The sequence below is a fragment of the Triticum dicoccoides genome, chromosome 4A, assembly GCF_002162155.2.
Source record: "Triticum dicoccoides isolate Atlit2015 ecotype Zavitan chromosome 4A, WEW_v2.0, whole genome shotgun sequence".
Lineage (NCBI taxonomy): Eukaryota > Viridiplantae > Streptophyta > Magnoliopsida > Poales > Poaceae > Triticum > Triticum dicoccoides.
In genome coordinates this window covers 422,933,718-422,952,368 of record NC_041386.1, presented here as the reverse complement: position 1 = coordinate 422,952,368, position 18,651 = coordinate 422,933,718, and the positions used below count along the sequence as shown (strand labels likewise).

General features: G+C 43.4%; 1 protein-coding gene across 1 annotated transcript; it reads left to right on the top strand.

Moving 5' to 3' along the window:
* Positions 1 to 16,161: 16,161 nt before the first annotated feature.
* LOC119286018 (translationally-controlled tumor protein homolog) lies at positions 16,162 to 18,152 on the top strand. Its single transcript, XM_037565360.1, has 5 exons — positions 16,162 to 16,320; positions 16,627 to 16,700; positions 17,237 to 17,365; positions 17,449 to 17,606; positions 17,816 to 18,152. Exons 1-5 carry the CDS (start codon positions 16,293 to 16,295, stop codon positions 17,931 to 17,933), a joined length of 507 nt encoding a protein of 168 aa, XP_037421257.1. The 5' UTR covers positions 16,162 to 16,292; the 3' UTR covers positions 17,934 to 18,152.
* The last annotated feature ends 499 nt before the right edge of the window (positions 18,153 to 18,651 follow it).

The following is an 18,651-nucleotide window of genomic DNA, read 5'->3' as shown; positions in this document are numbered from 1 at the left end:
ATACTTGAATTTGTACCAAATCATACAATAATCCTTTTGCCCATCATTCATTGTCTACCAAAAAAGAAAAAAAATTAATCTCGCATGGCGACGATGTTGCCAGAATTGCTCCTTGTTTTGTTCAGGTAACACTTCCAATGATAGGCCTTAATTTCCACTTATTCCTTGCATTTGGACTTTTTTCCCACTTATTCATGTACTTTGAATTTTAATATCTAGACTGACAATCAGTACCTTAAATGGTATCATCTCTGCCTAATATTTCCTTATTTTGATCTCACCCTGTTCCTCGTGGTCACTATATTTTTGTTCGTTATAGCATTTGGACATATGATATAATGTTCGGTTGCTAACAGAAAGGCACCTCGTTCTTTCCCATAGACAGTAGTATGCACAAAAATTTCTCGCTTCAACCAGCTTGGATTGCCATATTGGTTAGTACAAATGGTATATATTTTTAATAGAACAATCATTTGTGATGGACAATAAGTAAAAAGACTGAAGAGGGTTTGAACCTGCTACTAAAGGGGCGTATAGTGCAAAGCCATCGGAAGCCATGCAAGCACACATCCTGGTAGTTGGCACTCACACTTAGCTTCACCACTCGCAAGTCTCAAGCACATCCATGTTTGACTTATGCCTTCCTATCATATTGGGTGCTCCTCATCTCATCTGCATCCTCCCTTCGCCCAGTACAAAGAAGTGATGGAAGCAGGAAGTGGCGTGGAGGCTCCGAGGCGGTTGGAGATGGCCGGAGAGGAAGTGTAACCCGGAGGCCCGACCTCTCTTCTCTGTTCAGCTCTAGGCGAACCGCCATCCCAACTCCCCTGCCACCGCCACCAGCATGAAGCCCCTGACGTGGTCACTAATAAACAACTCTCGCTTCCTGTCACTATCCTCCCACACTTGCCGCGACGCCCTGCAGTGGAATAGCTTCATAGGGTGCCCAGGAAAACAATGTCGCGCAGCATCCCCCATCTCATCAGTCCGCCACAGATCCACACCCAGGCGGATCTGTCGCTCGCTACCTGGTTCTGTCTTCACTCCCCATCGGTCACCGATGGAATTTTTTGAATTTGTTTCTCATGACTGCTTAGCGCTGCTGGCGGAGGAGAGGACAAGACGACATCCGTGGTCGAAGGATAGAGGAAAGATAGAGACATGGGGACGACCGGAGATGTGGACTCGAACATGTAAACGGGCCCGATGTGCTCGCCCAATCAACCACCGCAAACATAGATGGTTTTGTGGAGCAGTGGCTAGTAGCCCAAGAAACGGCCTGCGATCTATGTAATGTGACGGTCAACAACGATGAAGCGTTGTGGAGGCTCGTAGGTCATTTCGTTATACTGTTTCTTAATGGGCGTACAAGGATAAGTTTTTCTTTCGTTGCAAAGCATGATCTATTATCACTATCCGGAATTTTTTTGAGGAAAGGCCATCATGGCTAGATTTATTGAGTAGAAATAACATTTACATTGTCCACGAGCTTGTTCATCAAATAGTCAGGAGGCTCATCCAACCAACTAAGAGAGTACTTACTATAGAAACTAAACTAGATCATCGATGGCACGCGTTGCCGTGCCCCTCTATTTTTCCGATGGAATGATAGAATTTCTATACATATATTGTCATAAAACATAGTGGCGGAAAAACATTGAAGTTACATTTGTATAAAGTGCCTATATATTAAACGACTATAAAAGATTCAAGTAGCGCAGTGGTGTGAAAGGACTGAGTTTGTTAAACTTAGGGCTTATTTGAATTTGGCTCAACTTTAGGTCTCTTGTGAGAGGGGATTGGACGGGAGTTTGAGACGTTGCTGGGTATTCCTTTTTGTAATTGATCATTATCAAGGCAGCATCATAGATGATTTCCCCTAAAATTGTAAGAAGCTGCATCATTGAAAGCGCAACGCATACACATCATAACAGTGGGCAATGCATTGCCATAACCTTGGATAATTCAGCCCTATAGAGGGGCAGTTTATATAGACTACAATAATAGAGCATTAAAACGTGTTCTTTATGATTTGGTAGTTATACAGAAACACAAAGTAGGCGTACTTAGGAGACTGTTAATGTAATGCATGAGTATAAGCACTGGCAATTCAGCTTTTCCTGTAGGATGAGGCTAATAGGCAATAGAAAAATCTGTAATTTAGCTACATTGAATTTCTCTCTTGAGATATTTCTCTCTTGAGATCACCAGTTCAGCTTTTCACGACCATGGTGATGTTTCACAATCATTTGTGCCAAACAACATGGAGAGCCAATGCAGGGTTAGTCAGGCTACAACTTACAATCATTTGTGCCAAACAACATGGAGAGCCAATGCAGGGTTAGTCAGGCTACAACTTAATCAGCCCGCAATTGGACAATTTGCCTTCCAAGATGGAACAAGCAGCACAAAATTATAGCAACTAAACTATGTATATACCATATTCAATTAGAAGAATTTCCTCTAGCTAGCAAAATTTCCTTTTTAATATCTACGAACATCGCCGCATATGGAGATTTATCATCTAGGTGTACCACTTCGATACATTATCAGTTGTGCAAATAGTATTTCTCTCCATCAACTTGTATTGTGCTCCTATGTTAGCAATCGAGAAGACAATATCATGGCCGAAGTCCAACTACTAAACATGGCATCTTGTCACTCCCAAGAACAACTATTTTTTCGATATCTAGCCTGGCAGCCTCAAAATTGGCATAAAGAATCACATGGATGAATACCATTTACTAAAGAAATGTAGAATGTAAATCATAATAATTGATAGCCTATTAACCCTTAAAAGAACAAACTTGTTTCTAGCATGGGTATACACATTGAAAAACTTTATATCAGGTAACTCTATATAGCACGGCATCACAATATAAGGATGGTTGAATAAAGAGCCGAATAGAAAATGTCAATATTTTGTCAAAAATACACCCTAAACTGCAAAGTGAACAGAATTGATGAATTGTAGAGTGAAAACAAGTCAAAGGCTTGAAAAGTTGGGTTCTATAATTCTATAGAACAAAGTGGTAGGAAGACATAGTACAATATGCCAACTAATGGATGACAAAAGACAAATTTAGGCAAGGTAACAATTTCAAAAGACAATATCACATTAAGGATTGTGACCTACAAAACCATCCCCAAACGTACCAATCGATGTCAGTGTGCTCACCATTTGTACAAATAAAGCAAGGTTTGTAGTAAAATTCTGAAGAAAAAAATGCCCAGATTGGTAAAAAAATTTCTCGAACTTCATCCTTTAAAATGGCAAATTTATTTTGATGTTCATCTGCAATAAAAGAATCCGAGCAAGATGCAATTTATCTCTGAAACTAAATAACCGTATGTAGGTACACGTCCAATCACAAAGAACATTAACTTGTGGAATCTACATAATAAACTAAGACCAAATACCTTGTGCAAAAAAGAAAAGACAAAACGTGCAAATGATTTTGCAGATTGCGTGTTCAAGAATGTAGGAAATCTAAGGGGGCTCACTTCCTTCTGAAACAATGAATTCGTCTTCTCTGAGGAGCTGCCGAGAAAGGAATGTATGGTTATACGAGCTGCAATGACGAAGATAAAAGTATTTGCTACATAAGTACTAACGTTGATACCAAGGAAACACTAACCATCAGTATGATTTTGCATCTCAGTTGTGTCTTGATAATTGTCCACATCATTTTTTCCACCATTAACAACTTTTCTAAATGCCGTATGTGGAAGCTGATGGAGCATCACATCCATTTAGAAAAACTATGCAAAAGAGCATGACAGAGCATTAAGAAACCCTTGCGTATATAGCATCGTGTTTAGTTCATACTTATTCCAAATTAAGTTTTACAATTTAAACCGCAATCTGCCTATGCCCGCGGTTAAAAAATGTACTTATATATAAAAAATTCTTCTAAGACATAGTACTATTGTTTACCACTGAACTACGCAAATAGTGATCTTTTAGGCTTATAGATAGAAGACATACTTCCAATGATGTTTAATAGTAAAGAAATAAGGATTACTTACACTTGGTTATGCACGGCCAACAGGGAGATAACATGCATGTCGCTGCATCAAATAGAAATCTAACTGCCATCAACACATCTAAAGAAGCCCACTTGAACATGAAAATCTTTTCAAATACCTAGATAATAGATAAATGCATGAACTAAGGTACGATCATGAAAATAGTTGGCAACAGGACATGGGTAGATTAAAATCAAAACTCTCTTCTTTTACGACGACATATTGTTCTGCAATTAGCAAACCGCAAGAAGACAATCAATTGCCATCTAATGCTAAAGAACTGTACTGGACCAGGGATGAGTCAGATGAACAAACCTTGCGCTCCCAAGATTTGAAATTGCCTGGCTCATCCCCCTGCAGCCCCTCTCCATTCACCAAGCGACCTGTTGAATTAGGTCTCTGCTATTACAGAAATCCAGTGAAAAAACAAAAGGTGTCAAATAATATACTTGGTGACGTGGTGAGATTGTATTCAGGATGCAAAAGCTACATGATCAGCTAGCAGATTTAATTTACAACACGCAAAGAACCTTTGAGTAATTGAAACAAATTTCAAACTTGTATAACAATCCGACATTAAAGTATTCCTTATTTCTTTACTCAAATCTTGAAGTGTTGGATCATCACAATCAACATATTGGTGAGACACCATCCAAATCATCAAAGGAATCAGGAATATAACAGAGGACAGGATATGAGAGGTGAGATACCTTACTGCTCGGGGAAGCCGCGGACAGAGGAGAGGAGGAGCAATATCAGCAAGCTTACGCCGGAGAACAGAGCCGTTGGCGAGCTTGGGGGAGGGGGCACCGGCTGCTCCTCCTCGTTCTTGGGGGAGGGGAGGCGAGCGGGAGGAGGGGACGCGCCGAGGTCGGAGGCAGAGGCGAACCAGCAACGGTGAAGGCAAAGAGGAAAGGTCGCCCATCTGCTACAGGCAAGATCCTGTCGATCACCGGATCCTCGCGCACGTCGCCTCGGATCGAAGCCGGATGCCTCGCCTCCGGTCGATCCCCTCCGGCGCCGGATCACTCGCAAGCCTCGCCTCAGATTGACTCCCAGCCGTGCCAGAATCCCTCGCGAGGCTCGCATAGGGCTGGATGGAGGAAGACCTTCGCGTCCGTGCATCCTTCGTCGATCCCTCGAAGCCCACGCGGTAGAATGGGCTGGTGAAAGTGCAACTATCCCTAGGTGGTTTTGGTAATTCATAACAACATATAGCTCATTGAGCTAATGCTATTCCAAGATGATTTTTTCAGGAAAGCTCAATGATTGGCATGGCATGGATATGAAAGTGGAACCCTCAAAATGCTAAGGAAAAAGGATTGGCTCAAGCTCAAAAGCTCAAGACTCTTCATTTTATATTTTAGTGATCCAAGATCACATTGAGTCTTTAGGAAAAGCCAATACTATCAAGGAGGGATGAGGTGTTGCTTAATGAGCCTCTTGCTTGATGTGCTTAGTGATATGCTCCAAAAACCCTCAGCTACTTTCCCATATCCACATTTGACCTAAACCCTAAGCCAAACTCGGTCCTACCGATTCTTCCTATCCGGCGCCACCGAGTTTCACTTGTCATAAGCCACTGCCAAACCCTAGCAATTCGGTACTACCGATAGGGATCTCGGTCTCACCGAGATGGGATTGCAAACTCTCTGTTTCCCTTTCGTAACTTTTCGGTCTCACCGAAAGAGCGAATCGGTCCCACCGAGATTGCAATGTAAATTCAGTGTTTCCCCTTTGTAACTTTTCGGTCTCACCGAAAGAGCAAATCGGTCCCACCGAGTTTGCCTGACCAACTCTCTGGTTAGCTAATTACCAAATTCGGTCTCACCGAGTTTGTGTAATCGGTCTCACCGAGATTACGTTATGCCCAAACCCTAACCATATCGGTCCTACCGAGTTGCATGTCAGTCCCACCGAAAATCTCTAACGGACACTAGGTTTACATTTTCGGTCCAACCGAGTTTGTTGATTCGGTCCCACCGAGATTGGAAAACTGTGTGTAACGGTTGGATTTTGTGTGGAGGCTATATATACCCCTCCACCTCCTCTTCATTCGAAGAGAGAGCCATCAGAACACATACACCATTCCAACTCATATGTTCTGAGAGAGAACCACCTACTCATGTGTTGAGACCAAGAAATTCCATTCCTACCATATGAATCTTGATCTCTAGCCTCTCCAAGTTGCTTTCCACTCAAATCTTCTTTCCACAAAATCCAAATCCTATGAGAGAGAGTTGAGTGTTGGGGAGACTATCATTTGAAGCACAAGAGCAAGGAGTTCATTACCTACACACCATTTGTTACTTCTTGGAGAGTGGTGTCTCCTAGATTGGCTAGGTGTCACTTGGGAGCCTCTGACAAGATTGTGGAGTTGAACCAAGGAGTTTGTAAGGGCAAGGAGATCGCCTACTTCGTGAAGATCTACCGCTAGTGAGGCAAGTCCTGTGTGGGCGATGGCCATGGTGGGATAGACAAGGTTGCTTCTTCGTGGACCCTTTGTGGGTGGTTGCTTCTTCGTGGACCCTTCGTGGGTGGATCCCTGTGTGGACTCGCGCAACCGTTACCCTTTGTGGGTGGAGCCCTGTGTGGACTCTCGCAACCGTTACCCTTTGTGGGTTGAAGTCTCCATCAACGTGGATGTAGGATAGCACCATCTATCCGAACCACGGGAAAAACATCTGTGTCTCCAATTGCGTTTGAATTCTCCAAACCCTTCCCTTTACATTCTTGCAAGTTGCATGCTTTACTTTCCGCTGCCAATATACTCTTTGCATGCTTGCTTGAATTGTGTGATGATTGCTTGACTTGTCCTAAAATAGCTAAAATCTGCCAAGAACTAAAATTGGGAAAAGGTCAAGTTTTTATTTGGTCAAGTAGTCTAATCACCCCCCTCTAGACATACTTTCGATCCTACAAGTGGTATCAGAGCTTTGGTCTCCATTTGCTTTGATCTCCATAGCTGGGTGGTCATAGCCTTGGTTTCACAACCTAGGAGAGTATGGAGTCTAGCGAGGGAAATTATCACCGTAGAGGTCCCTACTTTGATGGTACTAATTTTGCTAGTTGGAAGCATAAAATGAAAATGCATATTCTTAGACATAACCCCGCCATTTGGGCTATTGTGTGTGTTGGTTTGCAAGGTGACTTCTTTGATGGGAGAGAACCAAACCGTGAAGCTACCGCGAATGAGTTGAAGATGTTGCAATACAATGCTCAAGCTTGTGATATTCTCTTCAACGGATTGTGCCCCGAAGAATTCAACAAAATCAGCCGTCTTGAGATTGCGAAGGAAATTTGGGACACTTTGATTGATATGCACGAAGGTACCGACTCCGTCAAGGAATCCAAGTTGGATGTGCTTCAAAGCCAACTTGACAAGTTCAAGATGAAGGATGGTGAAGGTGTCGCTGAAATGTACTCTAGGCTTGCTCTCATCACAAATGAGATTGCCGGCTTAGGAAGTGAAGAGATGACCGACATATTCATCATCAAGAAGATTCTAAGAGACTTGGATGGAAAATGTGATACCGTGTGCACATTGATCTAAATGATGCCCAATTACAAAGATCTCAAGCCAACGGAGGTGATTGGAAGAATTGTTGCTCATGAGATGTCACTTAAGGATAAAGAGTAACTTCACAACAAATCAAGTGGTGCCTATAAAGCCTCATGTGAAGCCCCTACATCATCAAGTGAGAAACAAGACTTCAATGAAGAATTGAGCTTAATGGTGAAGAACTTCAACAAGTTCTACAAGAGTAGAAGCAAAGATAGAAGCTTCAAGTCAAGGTCCTATAATGACAAAAGATCTTCTAGTCGAGAGCGAAACTGCTACAGTTGTGGAAGACCCGGACACTATTCCAATGAGTGTACGGCTCCCTACAAGAGAAGAGAAGATTCACCAAAAAGAAGAAGCAAAGAATCACCACCAAGAGAGAGGAGGAGTAGAGATGATCGTTATGAACGAAGATACTCACGGAGAAGCAAGGATTCGGAAAGGAAGGAAAAATCATCAAGGAGCTACATAAGACGAAGACATCAAGGTCATGTTGGTGAATGGGTATCCGGCTCCGACTCCGACAGCCACTCCGAGAGAAGTTATCATTCCAACTCCGAAGATACTCAAGATGAAGGTGTTGCCGGTCTAGCACTTGTGTCAACCAACTCCTACGACATATTTGACTCACCAAATGAAGGAATTGGAAGATGCTTCATGGCCAAAGGTCCTAAGGTAACACACCCCGAGTATGTTGATTTCAATAGTGATGAAGATGACTTGTTAGGTGATGATTTGCTTGTTGACAACTCTAGTGATGAATACTATGATGAAACGTCAATTAAACATGCTAATCAAGATAAAACGAATGACAATGATAAGGAGAAGATTGAGGTCTAACTAAAGAACTAAACACTCTTAAGTTAGCTCATGAAACTATCTTCGAAGATCATCGAGAACTTTTAAGAGCTCATGAAAAATTACGCTTTGAAAAACTCAATCTTGAGCAAGAGCATGAGTTCTTAAAAGCAATCAATGATGATCTCTGCAAGAAAAGCTCTTCTTACATTGCCAAGCGTTTACTCTTATCCACTTACATGCCTCAAGTCAAGTCTAGTAACAAGAACAAGAAAGATTCTTCCTCTAGCAGTAACAATGATCATGCTAAATCCAATATTGTTGCTTCTAGTAGTTCTCTTGATTCCACTAATGATTCTCTTAGCCAAGTTACACTTGAGCAAGAAAATAGCTTATTGAAGGGAATTATAGAGAAAGGAGTGTACAAAAGCCTTGCCGGGAGTAAGCAATTCGAGGAAATTGTGCGCAAGCAAGGAATGCACCGGAAGAATCAAGGTGTTGGTTTTGAACGAAAGTTCAATGCCAATGGAGTTGAGTGGGAAGAAGATCAATACCCCAAGACAAAGTTTGTTCATCAACAAGAGAAGTATGATACTTCTTTCAAGGGGACACAAGCTCAAGATGATCTTCCACCACAAGACTACAAGCAAAAAGGCAAGGACAAGCTTCAAGAGGAAATTAATGCATTTGAAGAAGCTCCTAAGACCTTAGTCAAGTGGATTTCCAAGACTACTTCAAGTTCCACTTCATCAAGTACGACTACAACTCCAAGGATTCCCATCAAGATGGTGTGGATCCAAAAGAAGAAGAACTAGAGAGTTCTTGAGGGTGACTCCGCCAACATACTTCACTCTTATTGTTTTGGCAAGAACAAGTGCAATCAACTTCCACATCTTGCACTAGTTCAAGGAGTCACAAACCCTCTTGTTGGTAAGACAAGGGACAAGGTAACCTAAAAGTTTTCATGGACATCATCTTGTGTGTGCATCACTCTATGTCTATGGATATCCTTGTTTGTTCCTTGTGGGACTAACCCATGTAGGTATTGAAAGTGCAATTCACTCAAATGGATAGCTCCAAGTGATCTACATCAACATTGAGCGTCCACATCTTCAACATCTACATGAAGTCATCATCGACAAAACCTAAGGTTAGTTCATCCCTCTTAGGGGGGGATATCACATCTAGGGGGAGCTTTACTCTAAGACTTGAGGTAAAGCAACTCTAAAGATGTGAACACAACAATGCTTTATGTAAAAGTGGTAACCCCACTTGAGCTTAAACGATGAGTATGACCTATGATCAAGTGTTCTCACTTGACTCCTAAGTCAATATACTCATATATAGATGACCTTGTCATCGCAAATTGCTTGATAGATGCTAGAATTGGTTGTGCATGCCTTGCCACATATTTCATTTGCCATCTTATTGTGTGAGCATGCCGGTTGCATATTTTACTCATTCAAGGACATCCACTTGTTGTTTTGATTATTTGGTTTTATTTTCTTTTGCCAAGTGGATGGACAAGAATGCCTAAGTACCTCCTCTAGCTATCTATGCTTTTCTCGTCTCAAACTCTATCCATGCTACATCACAAAATTTGATCAAGTCAGATTCGAACCACCCTGTGTGAGGAGCGCTCGGAGTCCCCGATTCGTCATAGACTTGAACTTCCAAAACCTCTTTATGATTCTCGGTCTGACCGATACCCCACTTTCGGTCCTACCGAGATCATTAAGTTGATCTAGGTTTTTGATCTCGGTGCAACCGATTTGAACATTTCGGTCCCACCGAGTTTCAGTAACTGCCTGCAGTTATGAATCTCGGTGCCACCAAGTTGTTCCACTCGGTCACACCGACAGGGTCGGGCTATATATAGTCACGGGCAAAATTTGGAAATTTCTCCGAACCCCTTCGCCCGTGCGATAGCCTGCTCTGCCAACATGGTCTCCGGATCGTCTTCTCGCCGCCAGCCGCCTCCAGTCGCTGGTCTTCGTCACCGTCAACGGGAATTCTGCCCCGCCGTTGCCGCCGTAGCGAGTCTCCGCCGAACTAGGGTATGGACTCGATCACAATGCTATTCCCCGTCCGATTCCTAGCACATTGTGTTCTTCATGATTCTTGCCACGATTGAAACACTCCTATCCAGTCAATACGCCCGTAGATTAGCTTTGATTCGAAAATTTTAGGGTTAGGTTTCCGCCGAAACCATCTCGGACCCACCGAGTTGAAAAACTCGGTCCCACCGATTTGGCTTATGCCATTGCACAAGTGAGACTCGGTCTGACCGAGAATTACTTATCGGTGTGACCGATTTTGGAACTCTATGAAACCCTAGCAGTCTTGGTGCCACCGAACTGTGACTCGGTCCTACCGAGTTCACTAGTTTAGGTTCCAAAACTGCTTCGGTATCACCGAGTTTGAAAATCGGTAGATCCGAGATGATTTCAGTGGGAAACTAAAACTAAGTTTTTGGATCATTCTTTTTGCAAAAATCTCTGCATTTTGTGATGCTCATCTTTTCTACCTCATCTATAAAATGTTCACAGGGTCAGCAATCAGAGTTTGCAGCATGTCTGATCAAAGTGACAGCCAGAACATCAGAGCAGCAGGTGCACATGAGTGAGGGCACTAGTCCCTCCAGCTCTTCAGATGAGGGCAGTAGAAGTACCCCAAGCAATCTGCCAAAAGTTGCCACCAGACAGAAGAAGAAGAGAACTTCTGATTCCGAAGATGAAGATTATGTGGCAGAGGAAGAGGCCACATCAAAGAGAGTTGAGCCAGCTCAAGGCACAAAGCCAGGGCTGAAAATCAAAAGGCCAGCAGGCAGGCAGCCAATGTCAAAGGCCAGAATGTCAACTGAGAAGCCCATAGAGCCAGTTGCAGCTGAGGGCAAGAAAAGAAAGGAAAGGGTGAAGAAGACTGTGGCTAGAGTGCTTGGCAAAGCTTCCATCATGGAAGAGGAAGAGGAAGAAGAGGTAGCTGCACCAGCATCCAAGACACCCAAGCTGATGGGTGATGCCATAAGATCAGGGGCTACTGCATCTAAGCCCAAAGCTGCCTCCAAACCAAAACCAAAGAGGAATACAAGGAGCATTCCTGCAGCTGAGAAGAACAAGGCCCCAGTGCCTGAGACTGTTGCTGAAGAAGAGGATGAAGAGCAAGTTCTGAGAAAGCTCAAGCCCAAGATCCCAGACCACAACGATGCGCATCCTGTGGCTGAGGACATGAAGCTCAGGAGAGATTCGGGGCTGAGGAAGTGGAGAGAAGCAGACCCGTATGCTTCAAGGAGGAGTACGCTGTTGACTACAGGTTCCACACTAAGGAACAGCGGGATTTTTATGAGACAGTGTTGCTAGATAAGAAGCCCATTGTCTGTGATATGCGATAGGTTGATTGGCAATACATTAAGGACAACGAAGAGCACTATCCTGGAGTGCAAGACAGCTTCATAGCTTGTGGAGTAGCTGACTTTGTTGGGCAGAAGCTCAAAAAGTGGAATGAGGAGCTTATAATGCAGTTCTACTCCACAGCACATTTTTATTCAGATGGAAGGATCACATGGATGTCTGAGGGTACAAGGTACCAATCCACAGTTGCTGAGTGGGCACAGATCATTAATGCCCTAGAGGAGCATGATGATGATTTGGACATATATGCCAAGAAGAAGATGGACCATAACTCTATGTCCAATATGTACAAGGAAATTCCAAATGAAGCACTTGACACGTTCAAATTTGGGTCTGTGCATTACCTTCTGTCAGGGCTGCCAACTATCAATTGGATTTTGAGGCACACCTTATTGCCCAAGTCTGGAGATCACAAGATGATCAGAGGCCATGCTATCAACTTGCTACATGTATTTGATGTGCCTCAGAAGTTCAAGGTGATGAGCCTCATAGTGGAAACTATCAAAAGGACTGCAGCAGATCAGAAGAGGAGTTGCGGATATGCCCCTCAGATCCAGGAGCTCATTAACTCCAAGATGGGCACGGACATATATTTATTGGACAAGGAACACTGCCCATCCATCCAGATTTTGAGGACAATCAAGTTGTCATGACTGAGAACGAGCCATCATCTGCCCAAGCATACGCAAAGAAGGAGAAGGCAAGGAAAGAGAAAGCTGCCAAGATGCCAACTCAAGAGGAGGCATCTGAGTATTTCTTGAAGACCAAACAAGAGCAGCTTGGTTACCTAATTGCATTCACCCTGCGGATTGAGAAAGGACTAGCCACCCTAACTCAAAACCAAGCAAGCCTAGAGAGAATCATGGAACAAAAGTTCTATGACTTGGATGTCAAGGTGACAGAGATTCAGACTGCAGTGGAGCAGCTCCAAGATGACATGCAGGAGAGGAGAGGCAGGACTACCACTCATGCTTTTGCCAGAGTGCCACGAGGTCCGAGGTCGTCTGCCGTGCCAGTTGCTGACACAAGAGCCACCACCTCAGCACCAGCAACAGCCTCAGTTCCACCAGCTCCAGCATCTACTTCAACTCCAACTCCAGCGTCCACTTCAGCATCTACAGAAGCCTTCGTCCTTGGAGTGATCCGGACTCCACCACCATCAGAAGATCAAGCCTGAGCGTCGATCTAGTACTATGCATTTTCTAGGAACTTTTTGGTAACTTATTGCCAAAGGGGGAGAAAAATGTATAGATCATAGGCTTCAAGAGAGAGTGTGTTGCTTTTCTCTCTTGCTTTATTTGGTGGTTTTTCGTACTTGTTTGATTTTGAGTGCTTGAGATACTACGTCATTATTTGTGAGACATTGATGATCATGTGTTTGATCATAAGCTACACTTAATGCTTGCTTAATGTTATTATCTTATCTATCTTATGTGATCTTTCACTATTCTTGGTGATGAGTGCATGTATTTCATTCTTATCATTTTAAGCGCTCCACCAAGATGTATGTGACATGGAAGAGTAACCCATGACTCTAACTCCTTGTGCATTTGCAGTCCAAAGCAAATTTTAAATATGCACAAATTTAGGGGGAGCTCTTACTTATCACATACTTCTCAAAGCGACGATATATTTCATGCTTATTATCATTTGTCGAAGCTTTGATCTATATGTTGTCATCAATTACCAAAAAGGGGGAGATTGAAAGTGCAACTATCCCTAGGTGGTTTTGGTAATTCATAACAACATATAGCTCATTGAGCTAACGCTATTCCAAGATGATTTTTTCAGGAAAGCTCAATGATTGGCATGGCATGGATATGAAAGTGGAACCCTCAAAATGCTAAGGAAAAAGGATTGGCTCAAGCTTAAAAGCTCAAGACTCTTCATTTTATATTTTAGTGATCCAAGATCACATTGAGTCTTTAGGAAAAGCCAATACTATCAAGGAGGGATGAGGTGTTGCTTAATGAGCCTCTTGCTTCATGTGCTTAGTGATATGCTCCAAAAACCCTCAGCTACTTTCCCATATCCACATTTGACCTAAACCCTAAGCCAAACTCGGTCCTACCGATTCTTCCTATCCGGCGCCACCGAGTTTCACTTGTCATAAGCCACTGCCAAACCCTAGCAATTCGGTACTACCGATAGGGATCTCGATCTCACCGAGATGGGATTGCAAACTCTCTGTTTCCCTTTCATAACTTTTCGGTCTCACCGAAAGAGCGAATCGGTCCCACCGAGATTGCAATGTAAATTCAGTGTTTCCCCTTTGTAACTTTTGGTCTCACCGAAAGAGCAAATCGGTCCCACCGAGTTTGCCTGACCAACTCTCTGGTTAGCTAATTACCAAATTCGGTCTCACCGAGTTTGTGTAATCGGTCTCACTGAGATTACGTTATGCCCAAACCCTAACCATATCGGTCCTACCGAGTTGCATGTCAGTCCCACCGAAAATCTCTAACGGACACTAGGTTTACATTTTCGGTCCAACCGAGTTTGTTGATTCGGTCCCACCGAGATTGGAAAACTGTGTGTAACGGTTGGATTTTGTGTGGAGGCTATATATACCCCTCCACCTCCTCTTCATTCGAAGAGAGAGCCATCAGAACACATACACCATTCCAACTCATATGTTCTGAGAGAGAACCACCTACTCATGTGTTGAGACCAAGAAATTCCATTCCTACCATATGAATCTTGATCTCTAGCCTCTCCAAGTTGCTTTCCACTCAAATCTTCTTTCCACAAAATCCAAATCCTATGAGAGAGAGTTGAGTGTTGGGGAGACTATCATTTGAAGCACAAGAGCAAGGAGTTCATTACCTACACACCATTTGTTACTTCTTGGAGAGTGGTGTCTCCTAGATTGGCTAGGTGTCACTTGGGAGCCCCCGACAAGATTGTGGAGTTGAACCAAGGAGTTTGTAAGGGCAAGGAGATCGCCTACTTCGTGAAGATCTACCGCTAGTGAGGCAAGTCCTGTGTGGGTGATGGCCATGGTGGGATAGACAAGGTTGCTTCTTCGTGGACCCTTTGTGGGTGGTTGCTTCTTCGTGGACCCTTCGTGGGTGGATCCCTGTGTGGACTCGGGCAACCGTTACCCTTTGTGGGTGGAGCCCTGTGTGGACTCTCGCAACCGTTATCCTTTGTGGGTTGAAGTCTCCATCAACGTGGATGTAGGATAGCACCACCTATCCGAACCACGGGAAAAACATCCGTGTCTCCAATTGCGTTTGAATTCTCCAAACTCTTTCCTCTACATTCTTGCAAGTTGCATGCTTTACTTTCCGCTGCCAATATACTCTTTGCATGCTTGCTTGAATTGTGTGATGATTGCTTGACTTGTCCTAAAATAGCTAAAATCTGCCAAGAACTAAAATTGGGAAAATGTCAAGTTTTTATTTGGTCAAGTAGTCTAATCACCCCCTTCTAGACATACTTTCGATCCTACAGCTGGCCGACGGCCTAGTACACCAGAGGCATTGGTTTCGGCCTCTGGAGCAGAAGCCCACAGGACAGCTGGGCCAGATTTCACGCATTGCGGGACGGATATCTTTGGGCAGCAAATCTGACGGCCAGGAATGATCGGATCACGAAAACGAACGGCTGAAAACGCTAATCGCTGAGAGGGCTCGCTTTAGGTGCGGTTATACTGTCCTTAATTTCGCTAGCACACGAGCTGCTTGATTACAAGAACGTAAACAATGCTTAAAGATAACCTTTTCAATTGAAGAGACTATATCCACACACTCCGCAAACACTGCCGCTGCTTCGTCCCAGCATTGTGCATGACTAGTGCAAAAGTTAATAACTTAGAGAGAGTCGGATTCCGCCTCTATCCGATTAAAGCCAAAAGAATTAGTAGTGATTGCATCAGCTGTGATAGGAATAAATTTGCATTGACATGCGATGAAATTTCTCCTTCCATCTTGAAGAACAACCGATGTTGCCCCATTCCTTCATCTGCAAAAAACGCTGCATCCACATTTAGTTTGGTGAATCCCGGATATGCTTTTGATCATTTTGTTTGAGACAGCTCCAATGCCCTAGTAGATGATGATTGGAAATTCCAAATGATTGAAAGAATTGAGATTGTCCGGAATTAGTTGTGTTAAGTTTTTTTTGTGTGTGTACGATTTGGGGTACGCCGCCCTGACAGCACACCTAGCGGTTCCGTGCACCGGAGACGCACCGGAGCCGTCCGTACCAGAATATCCGACCACGATACCCCGATCAGACGGCCTGCAGCGAACCAAACACTTTTCCGGACTTTTCTGACGGCCAGATCAAACATCTGGGTCGTTCAACTGAAGCATATCCCACAGATCGGACGGCCGAAAAAGGAGCCCACCTATTCCGGGGCTGCTATAAATCCGAGGAGGCCGTCTCCCCCACACCCCCTCTCGCCGTCCGCCGCTACTCCCCTGCCTCCCCCAGAGCTCGTTAGGGTTTTCTCTTTTTTCGGGGGAGAAATCTCAAGAGGCGGCACCATGCTCGTGTACCAGGACAAGCTTTCCGGTTCGTCCCCCCGCCACTCTGTATTTCCCCCCGGTTTTCGCGTCCTTTCAACTTGTTTCGAGGGAATCGGGCTTCTACTTGCTAGAAGCTAGATCTCATCGCTTTCGGACTAGCTAGATCTGATCGCTTTCGTGAATCGGTTGTTTAGTCGTCGGTTGCTGATGCGGACTGGCTAACTGGTAACCGGGATTCGCTCGCTAATCGTTAGATCTTCGTGCAGTCTGGGGTTAGGACTTGGTTTTATCTATGTGTTCATGCGTTCCTACGATGGATTTTACTGAATATGCTGTGTTTGATGTGTCGCAGGCGACGAGCTTCTGTCGGATTCGTTCCCTTACAGGGAGCTGGAGAACGGCGTGCTCTGGGAAGTCGATGGCCATGTAAGCGTTATATTCTCAGCTGCTCTGTGTGCGGTGCTTGGTTAGGTTACCTTGGTAGATCACGTGCTAGTTTGTTAATTCGACCTCGTCAATTTTGTCTCACAAAACACAGATCTGAATGAGCACCTTTCATTTAGGCATGGGATAGATCGATGACTGTTTTATTATCACATGAGTTATCCAGTTACCAGGCTTGTATCTGCTTTCATGGCGTGTGAGTCCTTGTTATATTGTGCAGCGTTGACACTTCTAATGTTAAAATTAAGCATGTTTGTATACTCTATTGGGGTCAGAGGTTTGGATTGATTGGTATGTTTTTTCTACACTAGCAAAAAAGATTACTACTGCTTGGTCTGTGGATATGCAGCACACATGATTATCAACCGTTCATATCTAAAGCACTCACACTGCACATACACACATGATTTATCAACTGTTCATATCTAAATCTCTCACACTGCACATTACTTTTCTTTGTGCTAACATTGTTCAGATGTTTTAGTTTATTTGACCTGTATGGTTTTGAATGCTTGTAGTGGGTCGTTCAAGGAGCAGTTGATGTGGACATTGGAGCCAATCCCTCTGCTGAGGGTGGTGGTGATGATGAGGGTGTTGATGACCAGGCTGTGAAGGTGGTTGACATTGTTGACACCTTCCGTCTTCAGGTTGCTTGCTCTTTTTGATGCTCTTGACCTATCTACTTTTTATGCACTTGATGATAGTGCTAAGCCCTCATTACCTTTTGCAGGAGCAACCTGCTTTTGACAAGAAGCAGTTTATCTCTCACATGAAGCGCTACATCAAGAACCTCTCTGCCAAGCTTGAAGGGGATGACCTAGATGCTTTCAAGAAGAATGTTGAGTCCGCCACAAAGTATCTTCTTAGCAAGCTCAAGGACCTTCAGTTGTAAGTTCTCTCTTTGCCTTGCTCAAAAGTGCAGGCACTGTCTATCATTGATCTGTCCAGACACGTTAGTACTTTATTACTTTGGTATTTTAGATACTGGTAATTTATTCTATTGAAGTTAAATCAGTGACGGAATTTTTTTATATTTTTGGGAAGGTAGTAATAATCTATCCATTCAACTTACGCAAGTTCTAAAACTGGTGTTTCAGCTTTGTTGGCGAGAGCATGCATGATGATGGCGGCGTGGTGTTCGCCTACTACAAGGAGGGAGCTGCTGATCCAACTTTCCTGTACTTTGCACATGGGCTGAAAGAGGTCAAGTGCTAATCGCACTGTATGCTAAAATCTATGCTGTCTTAAGTATTTTTGCTTTTATCTATGGTTGTCAGTCGACTCTCCAATGTTGGTGTCAGTAACTGTCAGATGTTGAGTGTCTTGAAAACTTTCTGATAATTGTGGGATTTGCTTTGTAATGGTAATCGTGAAATTGGTGTGGTTGTGTTTTGGTTGAATCAAGAGATTCTGCCCTGTTATTCTATCGGATTATCTTGTGTCTTTTGTATTTGGTCATTTTTTGTAACACAGTAAATGCAACGTTGAGCAAAGCAAAATGATCAACCATCGTTTGATAATATCATTTGAAATCAAGAACAAAATGATGAGTTTCACTTAATTAATGTGTAATAATATCAACGTGCACATAGGCTACCTTATAAGTGCTTGAATTGGGAGATCTAAAGATCCAAATCAATCCTGCTTATCCATACTTACAGATCCGACAGCCCATACTCCAATGTTTAGCGCTAATTGTAATTATTAGGGGCACTGTACTTCAAGAGTGTAACCTCCTATCTCAGCTTCTTCATGGCACTGTACTTCAAGAGTGTAACCTCCTATCTCAGCTTCTTCATCGGTCATCATTATATAAAGGGGGAAATATAAGGTGCTCTCAGTGCTTCCCGTGCTCCAGCTTTAAATAATAATAATCAACTTTAGTGTTTCAATTTTTTAAAAATAATAAATATAAATGTTCACATAGAGAAAA